Source organism: Sarcophilus harrisii, chromosome 5 (genome assembly GCF_902635505.1).
Source record: "Sarcophilus harrisii chromosome 5, mSarHar1.11, whole genome shotgun sequence".
NCBI classification, from domain to species: domain Eukaryota; kingdom Metazoa; phylum Chordata; class Mammalia; order Dasyuromorphia; family Dasyuridae; genus Sarcophilus; species Sarcophilus harrisii.
Genome location: NC_045430.1, coordinates 236,362,628 through 236,381,602, shown reverse-complemented (window position 1 = coordinate 236,381,602; position 18,975 = coordinate 236,362,628). Strand labels below are relative to the sequence as shown.

Below are 18,975 nucleotides of genomic sequence, written 5' to 3'. Positions count from 1 at the left end.
CAACCCTGTTGGCAAAAAACAGACAAGAAAATAATCTCCTTTTTTGTTTCCTCCCCCTACCCCCTACTTGATATTATTAAGGAAAACAAGGAAATTATTAGTCACTCTATTTTTGGGAGAAAGAGAATTAAAACAGATTTCTGTATAATTAAATTTTTTTATCACCAACAGAGTACAATTCTGTATTAGATTTGTAATCTTTAACTTGTTAAAAATATTTTTTCCTCTTGCTAATCCAGGTGATCTCTAGTATCCCCTAATAGAAACTTTGCTCCTGTCTCTGCTTCCATTGACATCCATTCATATATTTTTTCCATGCACTTGCGTCTAAGAATTGTGAAAATCAAAATTGATAATATTGATAAAGCACTGAGCAGAGTTCCTAGCACATAAAGGACACCATCTAAGTACTAGCTATTTATTTTTGTTATGATTATTCTCTCTGGTTCCCATATTTTTTCATATGTATGTCTTCTTCACATATGATAGCATCAACTAATTATAAAATATAAGATTACAATGACATACTATACCATAGCAATACAATATAAAACACATCATACTATACTACCTGTATCACAACACATGATATAACATAAAATAAAATCACAAAAATCTCATACATAATATGCACCTAACAAATATAAAAATATTATGTAGCAACTGGCATAAGATACAGTACAACAAAATATACACCATAGCATATGTAACACATAGAATAACAACACATTATGTAAAACATACATTGGAAGGATTTATAACTACAAGATAAGAAAATATGCTTCATATCAGGCATAATATAAAATATAACAAAACTTTGGTACAACACATATAATAAGATATAAAACAGATATCACAACAGATATAACAATTTGACAATACAAATGAGCATGCAATGTAGTATCAAATGTTTACCACAGCCTTTAGTATGCAATATATCATACTATAGCATGAATAAAACACAAACTATATATCATGCTGTAGCATAAAGCATAACATTAGACAGCATAATCTAATACAAAACACATATTATAACATGTAACATGCAATGAGATGTAATATAAATTACAGGTGATAATATATATTTCCAATAATAATTTGAATCATAATTCATAGACATTATCACATGCATGCAACATAAAGGAAAATACAACTTTAGCCTATAATAATATAGTCATCAATGTAAAACTTGGTAAAATCATAGCATAATATAAAATCCATAACTGAACATATAAATATATTATAGCACATTTAGGTGCATATATATTATTGTTATTATTTGTCCTTTGTTTTCAAAGAGGAACAGGACATCAGGGAGATGATGCCATGACACATATGACAAGCCATGAATTTAAGGGAGGGCTGGACAAAGTCACCTGCCTCACTTTCCCCTCCAGAGCCATCTGGATCCAGTGACCAGATATAGATCAGGAGGACTAGAGATAGCCCTGAATGCACTGGGAATTATTGACTCTTTTAAAGCTAAGGTCTACATCAGGTCTCAGTCTGACTGAGGCAGCACCCATTCAGTGATTAAGGCGAGGTAGCAATCAAGGTAAAGGATCTTCTCTTTCACTTACGCTAAATAAATAAATAAGTCTAAATAAAAAAATCAATCTGGGAGGGGAAGATAGGTTTCTGGCCAAAGTAGGAATGACTGCTATTTACATTCAATCTGAATCAATCAGGACCTAAACAATGACCACATGAGGTTTGATTTGGGATCTATTGGTGGCCAATCAGTGATAATCAGAGTGGTTTTGGTTTAACGCATGGTCCTTAAGAAAGAAATCTAGCCAGTAAACCCCGAGATATCTTGGGAGGGTTCAGAGAGTTCAAGAAGAAAAAAAAAGCTTTTAAGAGCATCTGTAGATAAGAGTATGATACCCTCTGTGGACTGAAGGAGGGAAGGGAGGGAGTAAAGAAGGAAAAGAAGGGAAGGAAATTAACAAGAAGACTGAGGCCTGTTGAAAACTTTAGTTTAAAAAGGTCAAAATCTTCTATTTCATACAGAGCCATCTCCAGTCATCCCTCTATATCTGTCCACTGGATCCAGATAGTTCTGAAGGGAAAAGTGAGGCAGGTGACCTTGGCCAGCCCTCCCTCACTTCAATTCAATTCACTTGCATGTCATGGCATCACCTCCCCGATGTCATGGTCCTTTTTGAGAATAGACAAACAACAATCTTCCTTCCTTCCTTCCTTCCTTCCTCCCTTCCTCCCTTCCTCCCTTCCTCCCTTCCTCCCTTCCTCCCTTCCTCCCTTCCTCCCTCCCCCCCTTACTAAATTTTATCGCTTCTGTCAAATCCCAAAACCGGATGATAGGCCTTTAGTATGGTAATTAAATACTGCGGAGAAATAGGTACTAAAACACATGCAAGCAACAACTAGGCCTAACTAAGACCCATAAACCACCACTCACTATTAAACTTCCACTGTTACAGGGCATTACAACAAACACCCTACTATCCTATAAATCAAGCATACAACCGCTTTCCAACCCAATCTTAAAATTTTTTTATGGAAAAAAAAAAGTAAAATAAATTTAATAGTGACATAGTATACAAACTTAAATTTATCAAAAATTTTGATAAATTTTGAAATTTTTGACAGATTGTTTGTGGAATGTTTCCTTCCTTCCTTCCTCCCTCCCTCCCTCCCTTCCTTTCCTTCTTTCCTTTCCTTTCCTTCCTTCCTTTCTTTTCTTCCTTCCTTCCTTCCTTTCCTTCCCCTTCCTCTCCTCCTCTCCCCTCCCTTCCCTCCCTTCCCTTCCTTCCTTCCTTCCTTCCTATTTAACACCGAACTCTCAAACAATTCCTAGCAACCAAAAATCCTTTAGCCAAATATAAGCACAGACAGTGTCCTGCAGGGGTGAATTTAACCAATTTTTAAAAATTTGAACCTGTCAGTCATGCAGTACCTATAAAACAGAGGTATATATCAATAGAAAATCTCTCATCAATCCCATCAAATCCTCCAGACTCTGCCTCAAGGCTCACCATTTTGGAGAAAAGCTCCTTCCCTTTGAATGCACCTGGAAACTTTTGCCTGCGGGCAAAAATTAAAACCTTGTGATCAGGGTATATGCATTCTCTAGGCTGTTTCTGAGAAAAATCCTTGTCCCACCTAATTTATATTATGCTATATAACCCTTTCTAAATTCTTTTGCCTGACACATTCCTTCTTGGTCTTATATGGGCTTTGATTATTGACATATCCAAATCCTTCTTATGAATGAAGCACCTCAGAAGCACATTTCTTTGATCTTGTGTCTCTGAAAACCCCAATCTCCTGGTTTCCCCTCTAGTGTTCCCCACATCACAGCAGAATCCTAAGGCTTTCTTAGCCTGTTATTTAGCAATGCAATATATTTAATTACTAAATTGTCTCCTTAAAATTCTTACTCTTTAGATTTATGGCTTCCCTTCTTCAGAAGGAATTTCTTACCTTTTCACTTTCTTTTACTAAGGCAGATTGTGTCAGCTCATTAAAGATGATAAAGAAAAACCTTAACCTCCTCACAGGCAGAGGTTCCTCAGGTCTATTTGCCTACCACTCCTGACCTTACAACTTCATCCTAGAAGTTCTGAACTGTTCCATAATGTTTTTTAGCTCTTGTGATATGATATAAACATTACAAAATATATTCCCTCGGAGGCTTTTGTGACATCCCCAAAGTAAGGTTGGAATGTCACTGGTTAGTTTAAAGAATAAGAATGTTAAGGAAACAAATTTAGCAATTAAATATGTTGCTATAAGAAGTATTATCCTGAATCTTAAAAAAAAAATACTCGATTCCTCCTGGGCTCCTTCTTCCCTCTGACTGGAAAAAGTAGAGGCTGGGCATTTGGGAACTCCTTTCAGATCCACTGTTAAGGAAACAGTCACTTCTTACAACTTTTTACCTGGATGCCTCTCTGGACTTATCCAAAATTTCTAGAAAATTAACACCCTGAAAAATCAGCACTGAAACTCATACCTTGAAGAAGATAAAATTGGATGTTTGGGAGAGTTTATGGCAGACATGGCTGAAAGACATTATTATGCCCACCTCATTGCAACTCTCCCTCCTTTCAAATCTACTTCTCCTCCTCTTCTTCCTCCTCCTTCTCCTATTAGCTGCATAGCTATTCTTCCCTATTCAGCCAAATGACAAGGAGATGTTGTCAGCAAAGTGGTTGGTCTTGTTCTAACTTCATTACTAATTAATGACAAAAATAAGTTCTTTTTTTTTTTTTTTTTTTTTTTGCTTTTTCTTGATATCCTAAAATTGTCCAGACTAGAGATCATCTTTCATCACTAATATTCACCAGAAGATCTCTGATTTTCTGCCTTCAATCTCTAATTAAATTTTTATTCCCACTGAGTGGATGCCCATCAGTTGGAGAATGGCTGAATAAATTGTGGTATATGAATATTATGGAATATTATTGTTCGGTAAGAAATGACCAACAGGATGATTTCAGAAAGGCCTGGAGAGACTTACACGAACTGATGCTGAGTGAAACGAGCAGGACCAGGAGATCATTATATACTTCAACAACAATACTATATGATGACCAGTTCTGATGGACCAGGCCATCCTCAGCAACGAGATCAACCAAATCATTTCCAATGGAGCAGTAATGAACTGAACCAGCTACGCCCAGAGAAAGAACTCTGGGAGATGACTAAAAACCATTACATTGAATTCCCAATCCCTATATTTTTGCCCACCTGCATTTTTGATTTCCTTCACAAGCTAATTATACAATATTTCAGAGTCTGATTCTTTTTGTACAGCAAAACAACAGTTTGGTAATGTATACTTATTGTGTATCCAATTTATATTTTAATATATTTAACATCTACTGGTCATCCTGCCATCTGAGGGAGGGGGTGGAGGGTAAGAGGTGAAAAATTGGAACAAGAGGTTTGGCAATTGTTAATGCTGTAAAGTTACCCATACATATAACCTGTAAATAAAAGGCTATTAAATAAATAAATAAATAAAATGTATTCCCTTTATAATAGTTCCTTAGATAGTCTGTGCCTTTCTCTATCTTGCTGTTTAAGGTCTTATTTTCTTATTAAAGATGACTTACTGATTTTATTTTGAAGGGAGTGGATATCTATCCAATTCCTATCCCCATTTCTGTATTCCTTCCTTCCAAATGTCTTTCCACATTTCTGGTGACCTGATCTCAAAAACTGCCAGACTAACAAACCTGCAAGACTATTTTTCCTTTTATTACTCAAGTTGTAAAGGCTTCAATGTTTATCAAATAAGCTTTCTAATTCCTTAAAACTTGATCCAGAGTAAAGGATGGAATCTTAAATGAAGTAGAATCTCTTTTTCTTCCAGGATCTAGGATCCATCCTACATGTTAATTTCGTTTAAATGTAGACTATAGGTCTCCATTTTGCTCATCTGAAACTTGAATCTTTGCCCTGGGGACATATCACAGCAATTAAATATATCCACAAGCATTTTTTGTGAGATATTACATTCTAAACACTCACCAAGTCTTCCAAGATCTTCGTAAATTCACTTAGCCAGTCAAAGGTCATTTATTAAGTGTTTAATATGTGCTACATACCCTGGTCCACTCAGATCACAGTTTTAAAATTGGTTCTCAGGTGATACCCATACTGACCTTTTCCAGTCTTTACTTAAAGTCTTTGGTACATAGAGTAACTTGTGTCCTTAGAAAATAAAATTGAGTTTAATTCCTTCTTCTGATATGGATTTGCTAAATTAGATGGTCTCAGGGGACCAAAAAAAAGTTTTCAGCCTCTGCACAGCCTCAGATCCCTTGTAATTTACTTGTTTCCATCCTTGATGTTATCTGTTCTCTAGGATGCCCCTGAAAATTCTGTTTTGGGCCAACAATTATTTGTTGATATATATATATATATATATATATATATAACTTATTTCCTTGAGGTTTATATGATAGCCCCAAAGTGAGACTGAAATGTCATAGTCCCTAGGAAATAGAAGTAACACTATTTACCATTCATCCGTTGTAATTAAATAGAAATTCTGATACCCCTTCTCCATTTTCTTTTTATTATAACTATCACTGGTTCTGTAAAGACAGTTTTCCCTAGCATATGCAATATGAAAATGAATAGGAAGTAACTGCCATTTCCATTTCCTTTTAATCTAGAATATGGCTACAGCACTGCTGCTGTTTTACTCATCACAGTGGGTTCTATGTTTGGAACAACTCTCATCCTTTTCAGCAACTGTGAGGAAAACTACAAGCTTGTTTTACAACTCTTTGTAGGTTTAGCTGTTGGAACCCTTTCTGGTGATGCCCTGCTCCATCTGATTCCTCAGGTAACTATCCTATTTCCAATTCTTGTTTTCATTTTTTTTTTTTTTTTTGGCTGAGGCAATTGGGGTTAAAGTGACTTGCCCATGGTCACACAGTGGAAAAAGTGTCAAGAGTCTGAGGCTAGATTTGAACTCAGGTCCTCCTGACTTCAGGGCTGGTGCTCTATCTACTGCACTAACTAGTTGCCCCCACTTCCATTAAAAAAAAAAATCTTTAGCTTCTGGAAAAGCTATAGACCTATAATAAAGCCTCAGCAGGTTATTCAGATAAACAAATTCAATGGTAAATAATGTCCTGATGAATAGAAGCTTTTCCATGGTAAGGGAGGAGAATAAAGTCAACATGAAGCTCTTTAATTCCTTATCTTGAATTTTCTCAGGGAACAGGACAGGACTCTGAGCAACTGGAAAGCGAATTTTTGACCTTGTCTGTGTCTGGAGTAAGCTGTACAACCTACCAGCAACATTGTGAGCTGCCCCCCTCCCCCATTCTTTCACTGGGCAACCTGAAAAAAGAACTAGCAGGATTCTTTGCCTAGTGCAAACTGCACTACTCCCATGCTGGCTTCTTTGTGGTCCTAGGGATTACATTTGCCCAGAAATAGCCCTTAATGGAATAAGAGGGAATAGGTCCTTTAAGAGCTCACAAATGAACACATGGGTCCATTATCAATCAATTAGTCAATTAGTCAACAAATAATTACTAAGTGATATCATCAGATTAGCAGGCTCCAGGAATAAGCAAGATACTGGGTGGGTCTTGCCAGGTCCTTAGAGAGGCTTATGGCATTAAATATTTCTGGTTTGGTAGATCCATTTGTCAAGTTTGGTCATATTCTTCCTCAATGAACTAGTCCAAGTAGTCTACTCCTCCTTGTCAAACAAGAGATAAGACTATCTTTGGCCATATTCAAAGTAAGATTAGCACCTTCTAGTTTAGAGAGGTTGAGAGCCAGGTTCATCTTAGAATCTGGAAGACTTGGATTCAAGTCTCATCTCTGTTATATACTAGTTGTGTGCTCTGATATGAACTTTAAATGATTTAAAGTATTAGCTGACTTCTCTTAGGGTCCATATTTGGCTTTATCATTCTATTTCTGGCCTGGAGAGACTAACATCCTATATGCTCTTGTAGTAAAGGAGGACAAATAGCTAAATGTCAATAATGCTCTTCTAAAAAAGGATAACTGGATGTATCTATTTTCTGCTTAAATTTAGTATTAAGTGATTAATCTTAACAACTGGTTCAACTGCAACAAAGAGAGACAAATCATTTAACATATATCATTTTTCTTTCCCAGCAGAATGTAAACTCCTTGAGAGCTGGGGCTTTCATTTTTTTCTTTATATCCCTAATACCTAGCAGAATGACTGGCATTTGGTAAATGTTTACTTATTTGAATTAAATTAATTTGAATCATCATATACCAAGCAATGAACCAATCCTCTTAGATCAATCTGGGCATGAAATCAATTGCTTTTCTCAAAAAAGAAATGATTGGGTGAATCAAAATAGCATTAATTTTGGGAAGAGGAGCCAGCTAAAGGATTCGAAATATAGAGGAAAAGATAATACCTGGGAATGTAAGGCTCACAACAATTCTTATTATAGATTCAGTGTCTAAATTGGTTCCCTTGTTTCTTTTCAATATTGTTGTACTTAATGCTTCCTGAAGTTTATGGTACAATTAAAAAAAAACATTCCATCCATACATACTGGTCTTGGGAGTTCAAAGGAATGTTTGCGTGGGCTTTCCCAGCATGCAAATTGAATGTACTCAGCAACTGGGTTTATCATTGATATTTAAATAAAACAAAAACCATTCACTTCTGCATGTTTTATGTGCCTATGTTTCTAGATTCTTGGCTTACATAAGCAGGAAGCACAAGAGTTGGGACATTTCCATGATGGGAAAGAATATATTTGGAAACTATTGGGATTAATTGGAGGAATCCATGGATTTTTTCTGATAGAAAAATGTTTCCTACTTCTCATATCACCAAATGCCAAGGTAAATTTTTAAAAACTTTGTCATGCCCTGTCCTGTGGGATTTTTATAATTTTTATCTGATTTATATTTTTTCCATAAAACATAAAATGTTAGCGTTGGAAGGAGTCTTAAAGAGAACTTTGTCTAACCTCCTCACTTTATATATATAAAACCACTGAAACTCAGAAAGAAGAATTAACATGTCCATGATTTTATAATATTTAGTCAGTGGAAGAGATAAGATTAGAACATGAAATATTCCATACTACCTTATTTTGGAGGAATGATATATCAGTGTTCCGTAAAGCCCTATTTCCTGGAGCACTCAAGATTATTATGGGTTTGCAAGTTCTTCATAAATTGGTGCTTTTGTTTAAACAAAAAGGCAATATCTCTGTTTGAATATTTATAGAAGGGCAGTGCAAAAGATGATTATAGAATCCAGAAGAATCCTTTTTAAACCCTATCTGTTAGAAGTAATGAATAAGTGATCTTGGGCAACTCTTTTAACTTTTCAGTGTTATAGACAACTCCTTAAGACTATTTAGGTTACAAAGTGAGCATTGCCTTGGAAGAACACATTTCCTCTCTTAGAATTCCCTATTTGATCCCAGATCCCATTAAGAAAAACACTGGAATACTTAATTTACTTATAGTTAGTCATCAAAAGATTTCTTTGTGAAACTAGAGTCTTCTTCCACCACTTCCTAATAATAGAAGGGAGGAGGAGAGAAACAGAGCCGGTGGAAGCTCAAGTCATGCCAAGAGCCAGCCCACCCCCACAGGGTTAACCTGCTTGACTCTGAGTGGGTCAGAGCATTTTTTTTTATTTATTTTATTTTCAGTGGTACCTCAGGTTGGTTACCTGGGATACCACAAGAGTGACCCTTATTATTGGTCAAAGAACTGATGTTTATATTTAACATCTTTGTCACAAATCTTAAGCTTACCCTGTGCAAGGACTATAAAAAATTTTGGTTCAGGAAAGTATTATAACACTTTCACCTTAGGTGGGCTTGACCAATTCCCTGGAGTATATCCCTATGATGCTGGTACCAGTGTAAGTAGTGCCAGTGGAAAGACATAACCCAGGTGAGATTGTTGTCTTCTTGGCTGAGCTGAGATTTTATCTTTCCCCTGAGCCCCAAAGCCCATTTACTCATATGTATTCTATTGTCTCCCTTAACCTGTACAACTTCCCCATCTGTTTATTATTTGCTTTGATAATTTTTTTTGCTAAAAATAAAATAAAGTCATTCTTGACTGGTTTAGAAGCTGAAACGCACTACATGTTGGAGTCAGAGAATCAATAATGACTCATTGAGGAATGAAGACTCCATATACATAGATAATAGTCAACTTCTGAATAATTAATTTCCAGGGAAAAAAATACAAAAATGTACCAAATGTCTATTACTGTTATATACGAAGGAAATTTATAAATGAAATAATAGTGACTTCATGGGGCAATTAAATATGTGTTCGATTTGGAATTAGAAATCTTTGCTCTGCTACTGCCTGTATGATTTTGAGCAACTTAGCTATTAGAAGCTTCTGTTTCATCAACTATAAAATGAAATATTTAGATTAGGTGATCTCTGAGGTCCTTTCTACCTCTATCTCTATGATCCTATGATCTCAGAGAATAGATCTGTGATAAAATACAGAATCATTAGCTTCTTAGAGTTGAAAAAAGTCTCAGGCGTAGTTTAGTTCAAAATCTTATCTGAAGCTAAAACTTCCTCCACAAAAATCCTGATGAGTGATTAAGTAACCTTCACTGCATATTTCAAAAGAGAGATAACAATCTTGGCAGCTTCATCTATTTTTTGCGTAGCTCTAATAGTTAGGAAGCCTTTCCTCATCAAATATTAGAGGTAGAAATGTAAAGGAAACATATTTGATGCTTTACATTTCTACCTTTAATATTGGGACCGTGCAAAACAAACCTGATCCCTCTCCTGGCCATGACAGCCATTCAAAAAATTTGAAGAAAGTTTCATGCTTTTCTAATCCTCCTGTTCTGTAGTGAAATATTCCTAGTTTTTTTTAATGATCCTCATGCGACATTATTTCTAGTTCCTTTGCCATCCTTGTCAAAGTGCCCTGTATATGCTCCAAGTTTGCAACATCCTTCATAAATTGTGATACCCAGAATTAAACATGGAATTGCATCAGTATTGACCTCACTAGGATGGAGTAAAGTGGTTCCATCACCTCTCCAGTTTTAGACATTCTGATTATTAATGCATTCTAAGATTGAGTACTTCTTTTTCACTTCCATATTGTACCATTAGTGCATATTGAACTTTCTCTTCACTCAAATGATTTGCTTAAATGTAAATGGGTTGAACATCTTTATCTCCAAGGTTATGTATAATAAAATGAAAAGGTACACTTTATAGCCTTAAAAAGTTAAGGCTAAACTGATAATGTAAATTTTAAAAGATATGGTTTCAGATAGATAATGTATATGCTATTTCTTATTGTTACATATTATGAAAATAAAGTTACTTGGAAGACACCAAAAAATGTGTTATGTGCATGTTTGTGTGTGTATGTATGTGTGTGCATGTTAAGCTCAAGGAAATTTGTATTACCTGACCTTCCAAATATCCTACTAATAGTTTGTATTTATGTAGATCTTTTTTCACATATACATTCTCTCATTGCAGCCTCTAAACAGTCCCAACCAGGTATAAGTGCTACAGTTTGTGAAGGAGGGTGAGACCTGTATATATTTACTAAATGGGGAGCTAAGATTCAAATCTACTTTTTCTGACTCCCAAGTTCTGTTCCTTCATACTGTCCCTTAGTAGACTTTTCTCTTAGCTATTATCTTTTCAATGGTTTGGATGTTAATTGGGGACCTAAATAAAATGTCGTGGCTATAAGGAAGTATTAATTAGCATCCTAGAGATGAATAACATTTGAACTGCAGGTTTTCCTTCTCATTTTTATTTAAAGTGTTTCTTAGCTCATAGGATGATTCCTCTGGGTTCATTCTAATATATTAGTAGAGAGGAAATGCTTTGGGATATTCCTGAGCTAGTGAAAAAAAAAGGAAACAACATTTATTCTTAAGGAAGAATAAGAACATAGATGAGAAACATGATAGTTCAGAACATTTAATATTTTGGCCTTTACTGAGATTGTCTCTGTATATTAAAACTTCCTTTGAATAAATTCCCTGTAAGAAATGTGCTTTCAAGAACTTGCACAATTAAGAGAATGCATTGTGTAGACTAAAGAGGTGGCAATATTTCAAGTAACTCTGTTTTCATTTTAAGTTGCATAAGTTTCTTTGTTTTCTACATGGTGAGTTTTGACTTTAATTTGTGTTATTTGGGTGCATTTGGGGTTGTCAGTATTTCAATAGTAACTCTGTTTTCATTTTAAGTTGCATAAGTTTCTTTGTTTTCTACATGGTGAGTTTCGAGTTTAATTTATGTTATTTGGGTACATTCATCAAAAACCACACAAATTAAGCTTTTTACCAAGTATGGCCATTGAACATGCTCATTCTTCTCGCAGATAATGCAAAACCCTCTTAATCTTAACTAGCAATTTTCAGCATTTAATTTCAAAAGCCCCCAGTCACCTTGGAATTATAAGAATTCCTGCCTAATTTTTCAGATTAGGCGAGGAGTTTTATAAGCTAGTCCATTAACAAATTTTTATCACAGCTGGAACACTTCCAAGGACTTTTATTCTCTAAGGAATCACTTTCTGAGAACAGAAATGTTCATTCAGAACATGGAATTGCCAAAGTTGCACCTGCATTTAGCTCTGGCTCTAACTGAAACATCCTCATCCTCCAACAGGGACTGTCCCTAGTTAATGGGCATGTGGGCCATTCCCATGACCTTGCAGTGGACACTGACTTAAATGACCAATCAGGCAGAGACAAATCCATTTCAACTATCCAGTTGGTAGGTCATCAGTATCCAATACTTCTTTGACTTGATTTTTTTCTTTCTTCTTTTCCTCAATGAAAAGATGAAAATCAGTAGAATATCTACTTTCATGATGATTTATCTATTCTTAATCAAGAATTATTCTTAATTCTCAGAAAGAATTGCCAAGTACCCATGAATTGTTTTGATATGCAAACAGACATTTTCCTCCCTGACAGATTCAAATCACTATTATATGTAGGGGATAATTAATATTGGGTACTTTCTTTGATTGCTCAAAGAAATCTATTAACGATTAAAGAAAGGTCCTTCACACTTTTTGGTCTTCTAACCTAAGTGACTTTAGACTATGACTGGTTGGCAGTAAACAGATAGTGTTTGGGGAAGAAATCAACTGATGCATTTTATCACAGGTGCTATTTTCTTAACAGGAGACTAGGTTCTAATCAATGAGATTCTTTCAACAAGAGGAATGATCCAAACAAAAATTTCAACCAGATTTCAATGTGCAGAAATTAAGTTCATGTCATAACAACACATCCATTCTAGCTTCCCCGTAAAGCAGCAACAAAGTAGGAATAAATATATTTGAGATTTTTTTTTAAGTGACATGTTAGAAAAGAGTTGTCTTAGATAATTATAGCTTCAGGGTAGTTCATCCTCAGTAAAAGGGATTAAAGGTAACATTAAGTTGAATTGGAGCTTCTCTTTGGATTTAAGAAGAATATAAGCATCTTCCCAAATAGACATTGGGTCTACCATATCCCAAAAACATACACCAAAAAACTCAATTTTAAAAAATGAAGTACAAGTGTACTTACTATTTGGGTATGCTTGGTGTCTTTTTAGTGGGGTTAGAGGTACACTTTATTCTGAAAGCATAAAACTCATTCACATTCAGCTGCATTATTTCTATATCACTGAAGTGCTATTTGAATACTTCAGTTCTTTCTTTTGGTCTATAAGATCAAACAGACACAAAATCAAAATAATATGAATTATTAGATTTGATAGGAGCAAGTTTTCTCTTCTTTTCAGAACTGGATAGGCAGAATGAGGAATATGAGTAATTATTTGTAATCAAAGATTAGTCTTGGATATTTGCTATTATTTCTTCTATATGCTGTGTCAGGAATGGCTATATATAGAAACTGGAATAAATACTAAGATTTCTATTATTGGATTGAATCACAGATATTTAACAGAATTAAAAAGTATATTCTCAAGTGCTATAGGTCTTCAATGTACTTACCGCACAGGACAGCTAAAAGGAAAAAGAATTATAAATCAGAAACATGAACTATTCTTTAGTTATTCTGAATGATTTTTTTAGATTGACCCAGTTTCACAGATCTCTCTCTTGCCTTGCTACTTCTACATGATTTAAAACAAAACAAAATAAAGTAAAACATTTCTTGGCCAAAGGAAAATGCCCTTTAACACATGCCACTTCTTGGATAACTGCTATGATAAGGGCCTTCCTTGTAACATCTGTCCATGTCATCATGTTTTATTTTGTTTGGAACAGAGTCTGTGTCAGTGACATTTGGAGTCATCTTCATGGCCAAATTGAGCAGATAGGTAAAAAATAGACATTCATATTATCCAATAACTATCTGAGGCAGAGAGATGAGAAATGACTGATCTATTGATGAACTATGAATTAGTCACAGAAATCAGGATCTTGCAATCTTGATTTATAATCTAAAGTTCAATTTTATATCTTCATTCCTCTGAGACCTTAATAGTAAGATAAAAACTCTGCCCTAAGAAACTCATATCTTTCTCCCAAGTCCTTGATGGAGCTTATTACCCAAACAAGATTGAGTTACTAAGTAACAAAGAAGCAAAATAATATTATTATGATATTATGAATAAAATCTGCTATGCATAGATCACTTTTCCATACATACCATATATTTGAAGGCCAGGATTGGCCAAAATACATGAACAGCACAAATTAATTCAAGAATCTTGTCAATAACCTTTCAGTTTCATAGATGCTTCCCTATTTTAAAACTATTCTAAATCACAAATCACTTCAATGGCCTTTAGTCACTCTGTGGTTATAATTTCCTATTCACAGTGCACTTATTGTCAAACATAACTCTGCTTTTAACTTTTCAGTTCTAACTTTCTAAATTAATCACTAAATTAATGCAAATAATTTAAAATATACCTATGCTGTTAAGATGTCTCTTTGACCATTGTAGCACCTTTTTTTAAAAAAACTTTTGAATAACAATGATGGAAAATCCTTATCTTTCATTGCTGACTTTTTATCCCAAACAGAAAAGTTCTGAAGATTCAGACACAACTGAAATTCCAATAGATAGTCTGACTTCCTCAAACAGAAAACGTGAGTAGTATGCAAAACATTTGCTATTTAAAACAGGAGGGAGGGAAGGAGGGAGATAACAAGCATTTATTAAATGCCCTAATATGTGCCAGGCACTATGCTAAATGTTTTACAAATATAATCTCATTTGATTTTCAGAAGAGATGAAACCCAAGGTGAAATGTTGTCAAAATTGATATTTTACATTCTACTGTTATGCCAGTTTTGTAATTAATCTTCTAAGTCTCAAAGCCAAGACCCTCCCTAAACTAATCATCAATATTACTGTTATACCATTTCCCCCAAATCTCATTCTCCTTTTAATCAGTCAACCTGTCAACAATTATTTATCAAACATTTATTATGTGCCAGAAACTTGTGCTAGTTGCTGAGGATGCAAAGAGAAAGATGAAGCAGTCTCTGCCATAAAGGAGCTTATATTTTATAGAGGGAGACATTTTGTAAGGAGATTTTCAGTCTTTTTCCTAAGAATATATTTTTTCTGTTTTAGCATCTTTTATATAATACATGTAATGGTTTTGTTCACTTTTCAGTCATGTTTTCCTCTTTGTGACCCATTTGGGGTTTTCTTGGCAAAAATACTGAAATAGTTTTCTATGTCATTCTCCAGCTCATTTGACAGATGAGGAAACTAAGGCAAATATGGTTAAGTAATTTGCCTTGGGCCATATAGCTAGTAAATATTTGAGGCTAGATTTAAACCTAGGAAGATGAGTCTTCTTGGTTCTAGACATAGCACTCTATCCACTGCACCACCTGGCTGCTTCTACATATAATATGAGTGAATCTCTTTCTCTCTCTCTCTCTCTCTCTCTCTCTCTCTCTCTCTCTTTCTCTGTCTATGTTTCTGTTTCTCTCTCTCTATTTATATATGTATATGCATATACACACACAAAAAACATACACACATGCATGTATTCACACACATGTGATATACATATGTATGCATATATAAATGTATATATGTATACACACATAACAGAGTCATACACACACAGAGACATCTGTTAGTGAGATGTTCTAAATATGTTAGTGCTCATCCATTGTCCTCAGGAATCTAGCTCATTGGCTCAGTGGATGAATGCTAGACCTGGAGTCAGGAAGACCTGAGTTCAAATCCAGCCTCAGACATGTATACCTGTGTGACCATGAGCAAGTCATTTAAACTCTGTTTGCCTTAATCCACTGGAGAACAAAATGGTAAAGTACTCCTATATTTTTGCCAAGAAAACCCCATGGACAGCACTGGTATGTTATGGTCCACAGAATCATAAAGAGTTATATATGACTGAACAATAATAACCAGACAAACAAGTTGATTTAGTCTAAATCAAAAATGTGTGATTTAGATTTCATTTTAGAACTCATTTATTTTTTTAATCTAACCTTTAATATTCTCTTACTTATTTCAGAATTTATGATTCCTAGAAAGATAAATGTTTGACCAAGATTTATTGGATCACTGTCACATGTGAGACAGTTCACCTGATAATACAGGGGATACAGAAATGAATTTGGCTTTGTCTCTGCTTTCATGGAATTAAAATTTACTAGTTAAAAATGAAAACACATAAGCAAATTATGAAAAGAACATGTATAATATGAAAATATGAGAACCACAAATAGTATGCAAAAATGTTACTAGGGAAGAAAAGATTATGTCCACTGAAGGGTTCACAACAGATTTTGAGAAGTGATTTTCAAACTTTGTGGTATAGCATTCCTCTGTATTAAAAGCTTTTGAGGATCCCTTTACATAGATAATGAAATATTATAAATACTAAACATATATGCCCTAAATGGTATAGAATCCAAATTCCTAAAGGAGAAGTTAACAGACCTGAAAGAAGAAATAGACAGCAAAACTATACTAGTTTGGGATCTCAAGCTTGCTCTTTCAGAACAAGATAAATTGAACCTCAAAATAAATATGAAAAAAGTTAAGGATGTAAACAGAATTTTAGAAAAGTTAGGTATGATAGACCTTTGGAGAAAATTGAATGGAGACAGAAAGGAATATACTTTCTTTGACAGTACATGCAAAATGTACTATGCAAAAATTGACCATGTTTTAGGGCATAAAAACCTGAAAATCAAATGTAAAAAGGTAGAAATAGTAAATGCAGCTTTTTCAAACCATGTTACAATAAAAATTACATGTAATAAAGGGTCAGAGGGAAAAAAAAAACAAAAATTATTTGGAAACTAAATTGTCTCATCTTAAAGAATGAGTGGGTGAAACAACAAATCATAACACAATTCATAATTTCATCCAAGAGAATGACTATAATGAGACAACATATCAAGATTTGTGGGATGCAGTCAAAGTAGTTCATAGGGGAAATTTTATATTTCTAGTTGCTTACTTCAAAAAAACAGAGAAAGATATTAATGAATTGAGCATGCAACTAAAAAATCTAGAAAAAAAAAACAAATTGAAAATCTCCAACTAAATACCAAATTTGAAATTCTGAAAATAAAAGAGGAGAATAATAAAATTGAAAGTAAGGAAACTATTGAACTAATAAATAAAATTAAGAGTTGGTTTTTGATAAAAATGATAATATACATAAACCTTTAGTTAATTTGATTAGAAAAAGGAAAGAAGAAAATCAATTGCTGGTATCAAAAAAGGAAAAAGATGAACCTTCTACCAATGAAGAAGAAATGGGAACTATAATCAGAAGCTATTTTGCCCAAGTATTTGCCAATTAATCTTATAATCTAAATGAAATGGATGAATACTTACAAAATATACATTGCCCAGATTAACAGAGGAAGAAATAAATTACTTAAATAGTCCCCTTTTAGAAAAAGAAATTGAACAAACTATTAATCAACTCCCTAAGAAAAAAATCTCCAGGACCAGATGGATTTGCAAAAGAACTCTACCAAAGATTTAAAGAAAAATTAATCCCAATACTATGCAAACTATTTGGAAAAGTAGGAAAAGAAGGAGTCCTGCCAAATTCCTTTTGTGACACAGATATAGTGCTGATACCTAAACCAGATAGGATGAAAACAGAGAAAGAAAATTATTGACCAATTTCCCTAAAGATTTTGATGAAAAAATCCTAAATAAAATATTAGCAAAGAGATTACAGCAAGTTATTACCAGGATAATATACCACGACCAAGTAGTATTTAAACCAGGTATACAAAACTGGTCCAATATTAGACAAACTATTAGTATAATTTTATCAATTATATCAAGTATATCAATATATCAATAATCAAACTAGCAGAAATCATATGATCATCTTAATGGATGCAGAAGAAGCATGTGACAAAATGCAACCTTATTCCTATTAAAAACAGTAGAGAACATAGGAATAAATGGAGTTTTCCTTAAAATGATCACTATCATCTATTTAAAATCATCAGTCATATCATATGTAATGGGGATAAAGTAAAAGCATTCCCAGTAAGATCAGGAATGAAACAAGGTTACCCACTATCACCATTACAATTCAATTAGAAATGTTAGCTTTAGCAATAAGAGAATAAAAAGAAATTAAAAGAATTACAGTAGGTAACAAAGGTAACACAATTCTCATTCTTTGCAGATCATATGATTGTACACTTAGAGAATCCTAGAGAATCAACTAAAAACTACTAGAAACAATTAACAATTCTAGCAAAATTGCAGGATACAATCTAAGTCCACATAAATCATCAGCATTTCTGTGTTACCAATAAAGTCCAGCAGCAAGAGATACAAAGAAAAATTTCATTTAAAATAACTGTAGATAATATAAAATATTTGGAAGTCTATCTGCCAAGACAAAGTCAGGAACTCTATGAACAGAATTACAAAACACTTTCCCCACAAATAAAGTCAGATCTAAACAATTAGAAGAATATCAAGTAGTCATGAATAGGCCAAACAAATATAATAAAAATGATAATTCTACCTAAATTAACCTATTTATTAAGTGCCATACCAATCTAGAAGAAAAATGATCAAGAATGTCAAGAGAATTAATGGGGGAAAAAAGCAAATGAAGGTGGCCTAGTGATGACAGACCTAAAACTCTATTATGAAGCAGGAGTCATTAAAACCATTTGGTACTGGTTAAGAAATTGAGTAGTCGATGAGTAGAATAGATTAGGTTCACAAGACAAAATAGTCATTGACTACAATAATCTAGTCTTTGATAAACCCAAAGAGCCCAGATTCTGGGATAGGAACTCACTATTTGACAAAAATTCTGGGAAAATTGGAAAATAGTATGGCAGAAACTAGGTATTAACCAACACTTCATAACCTGTACTAAGATAAAGTTGAAATGGGTTCATGATTTACACATAAAGAGTCATACTATTGAAGCAAATAAGAAGAAAAAAGGCTAGTCTACCTCTCAGATATTTGGAGAAAGAAGGAAT

General features: G+C 34.0%; 1 protein-coding gene across 2 annotated transcripts in view; it reads left to right on the top strand.

The window, feature by feature from the left end:
- Positions 1-18,975, top strand: part of SLC39A12 (solute carrier family 39 member 12) — a 100,377-nt gene that overhangs the window by 47,057 nt on the left and 34,345 nt on the right. The window contains exons 7-10 of one of the 2 annotated variants that reach the window (XM_012551261.2): positions 6,153-6,325; positions 8,182-8,334; positions 12,138-12,245; positions 14,523-14,589. In XM_012551261.2, the coding sequence (XP_012406715.1) occupies positions 6,153-6,325; positions 8,182-8,334; positions 12,138-12,245; positions 14,523-14,589 (501 nt within the window). The remainder of the gene's footprint in view (positions 1-6,152; positions 6,326-8,181; positions 8,335-12,137; positions 12,246-14,522; positions 14,590-18,975) is intronic. The other variant, XM_031939901.1, reaches the window with a different exon arrangement.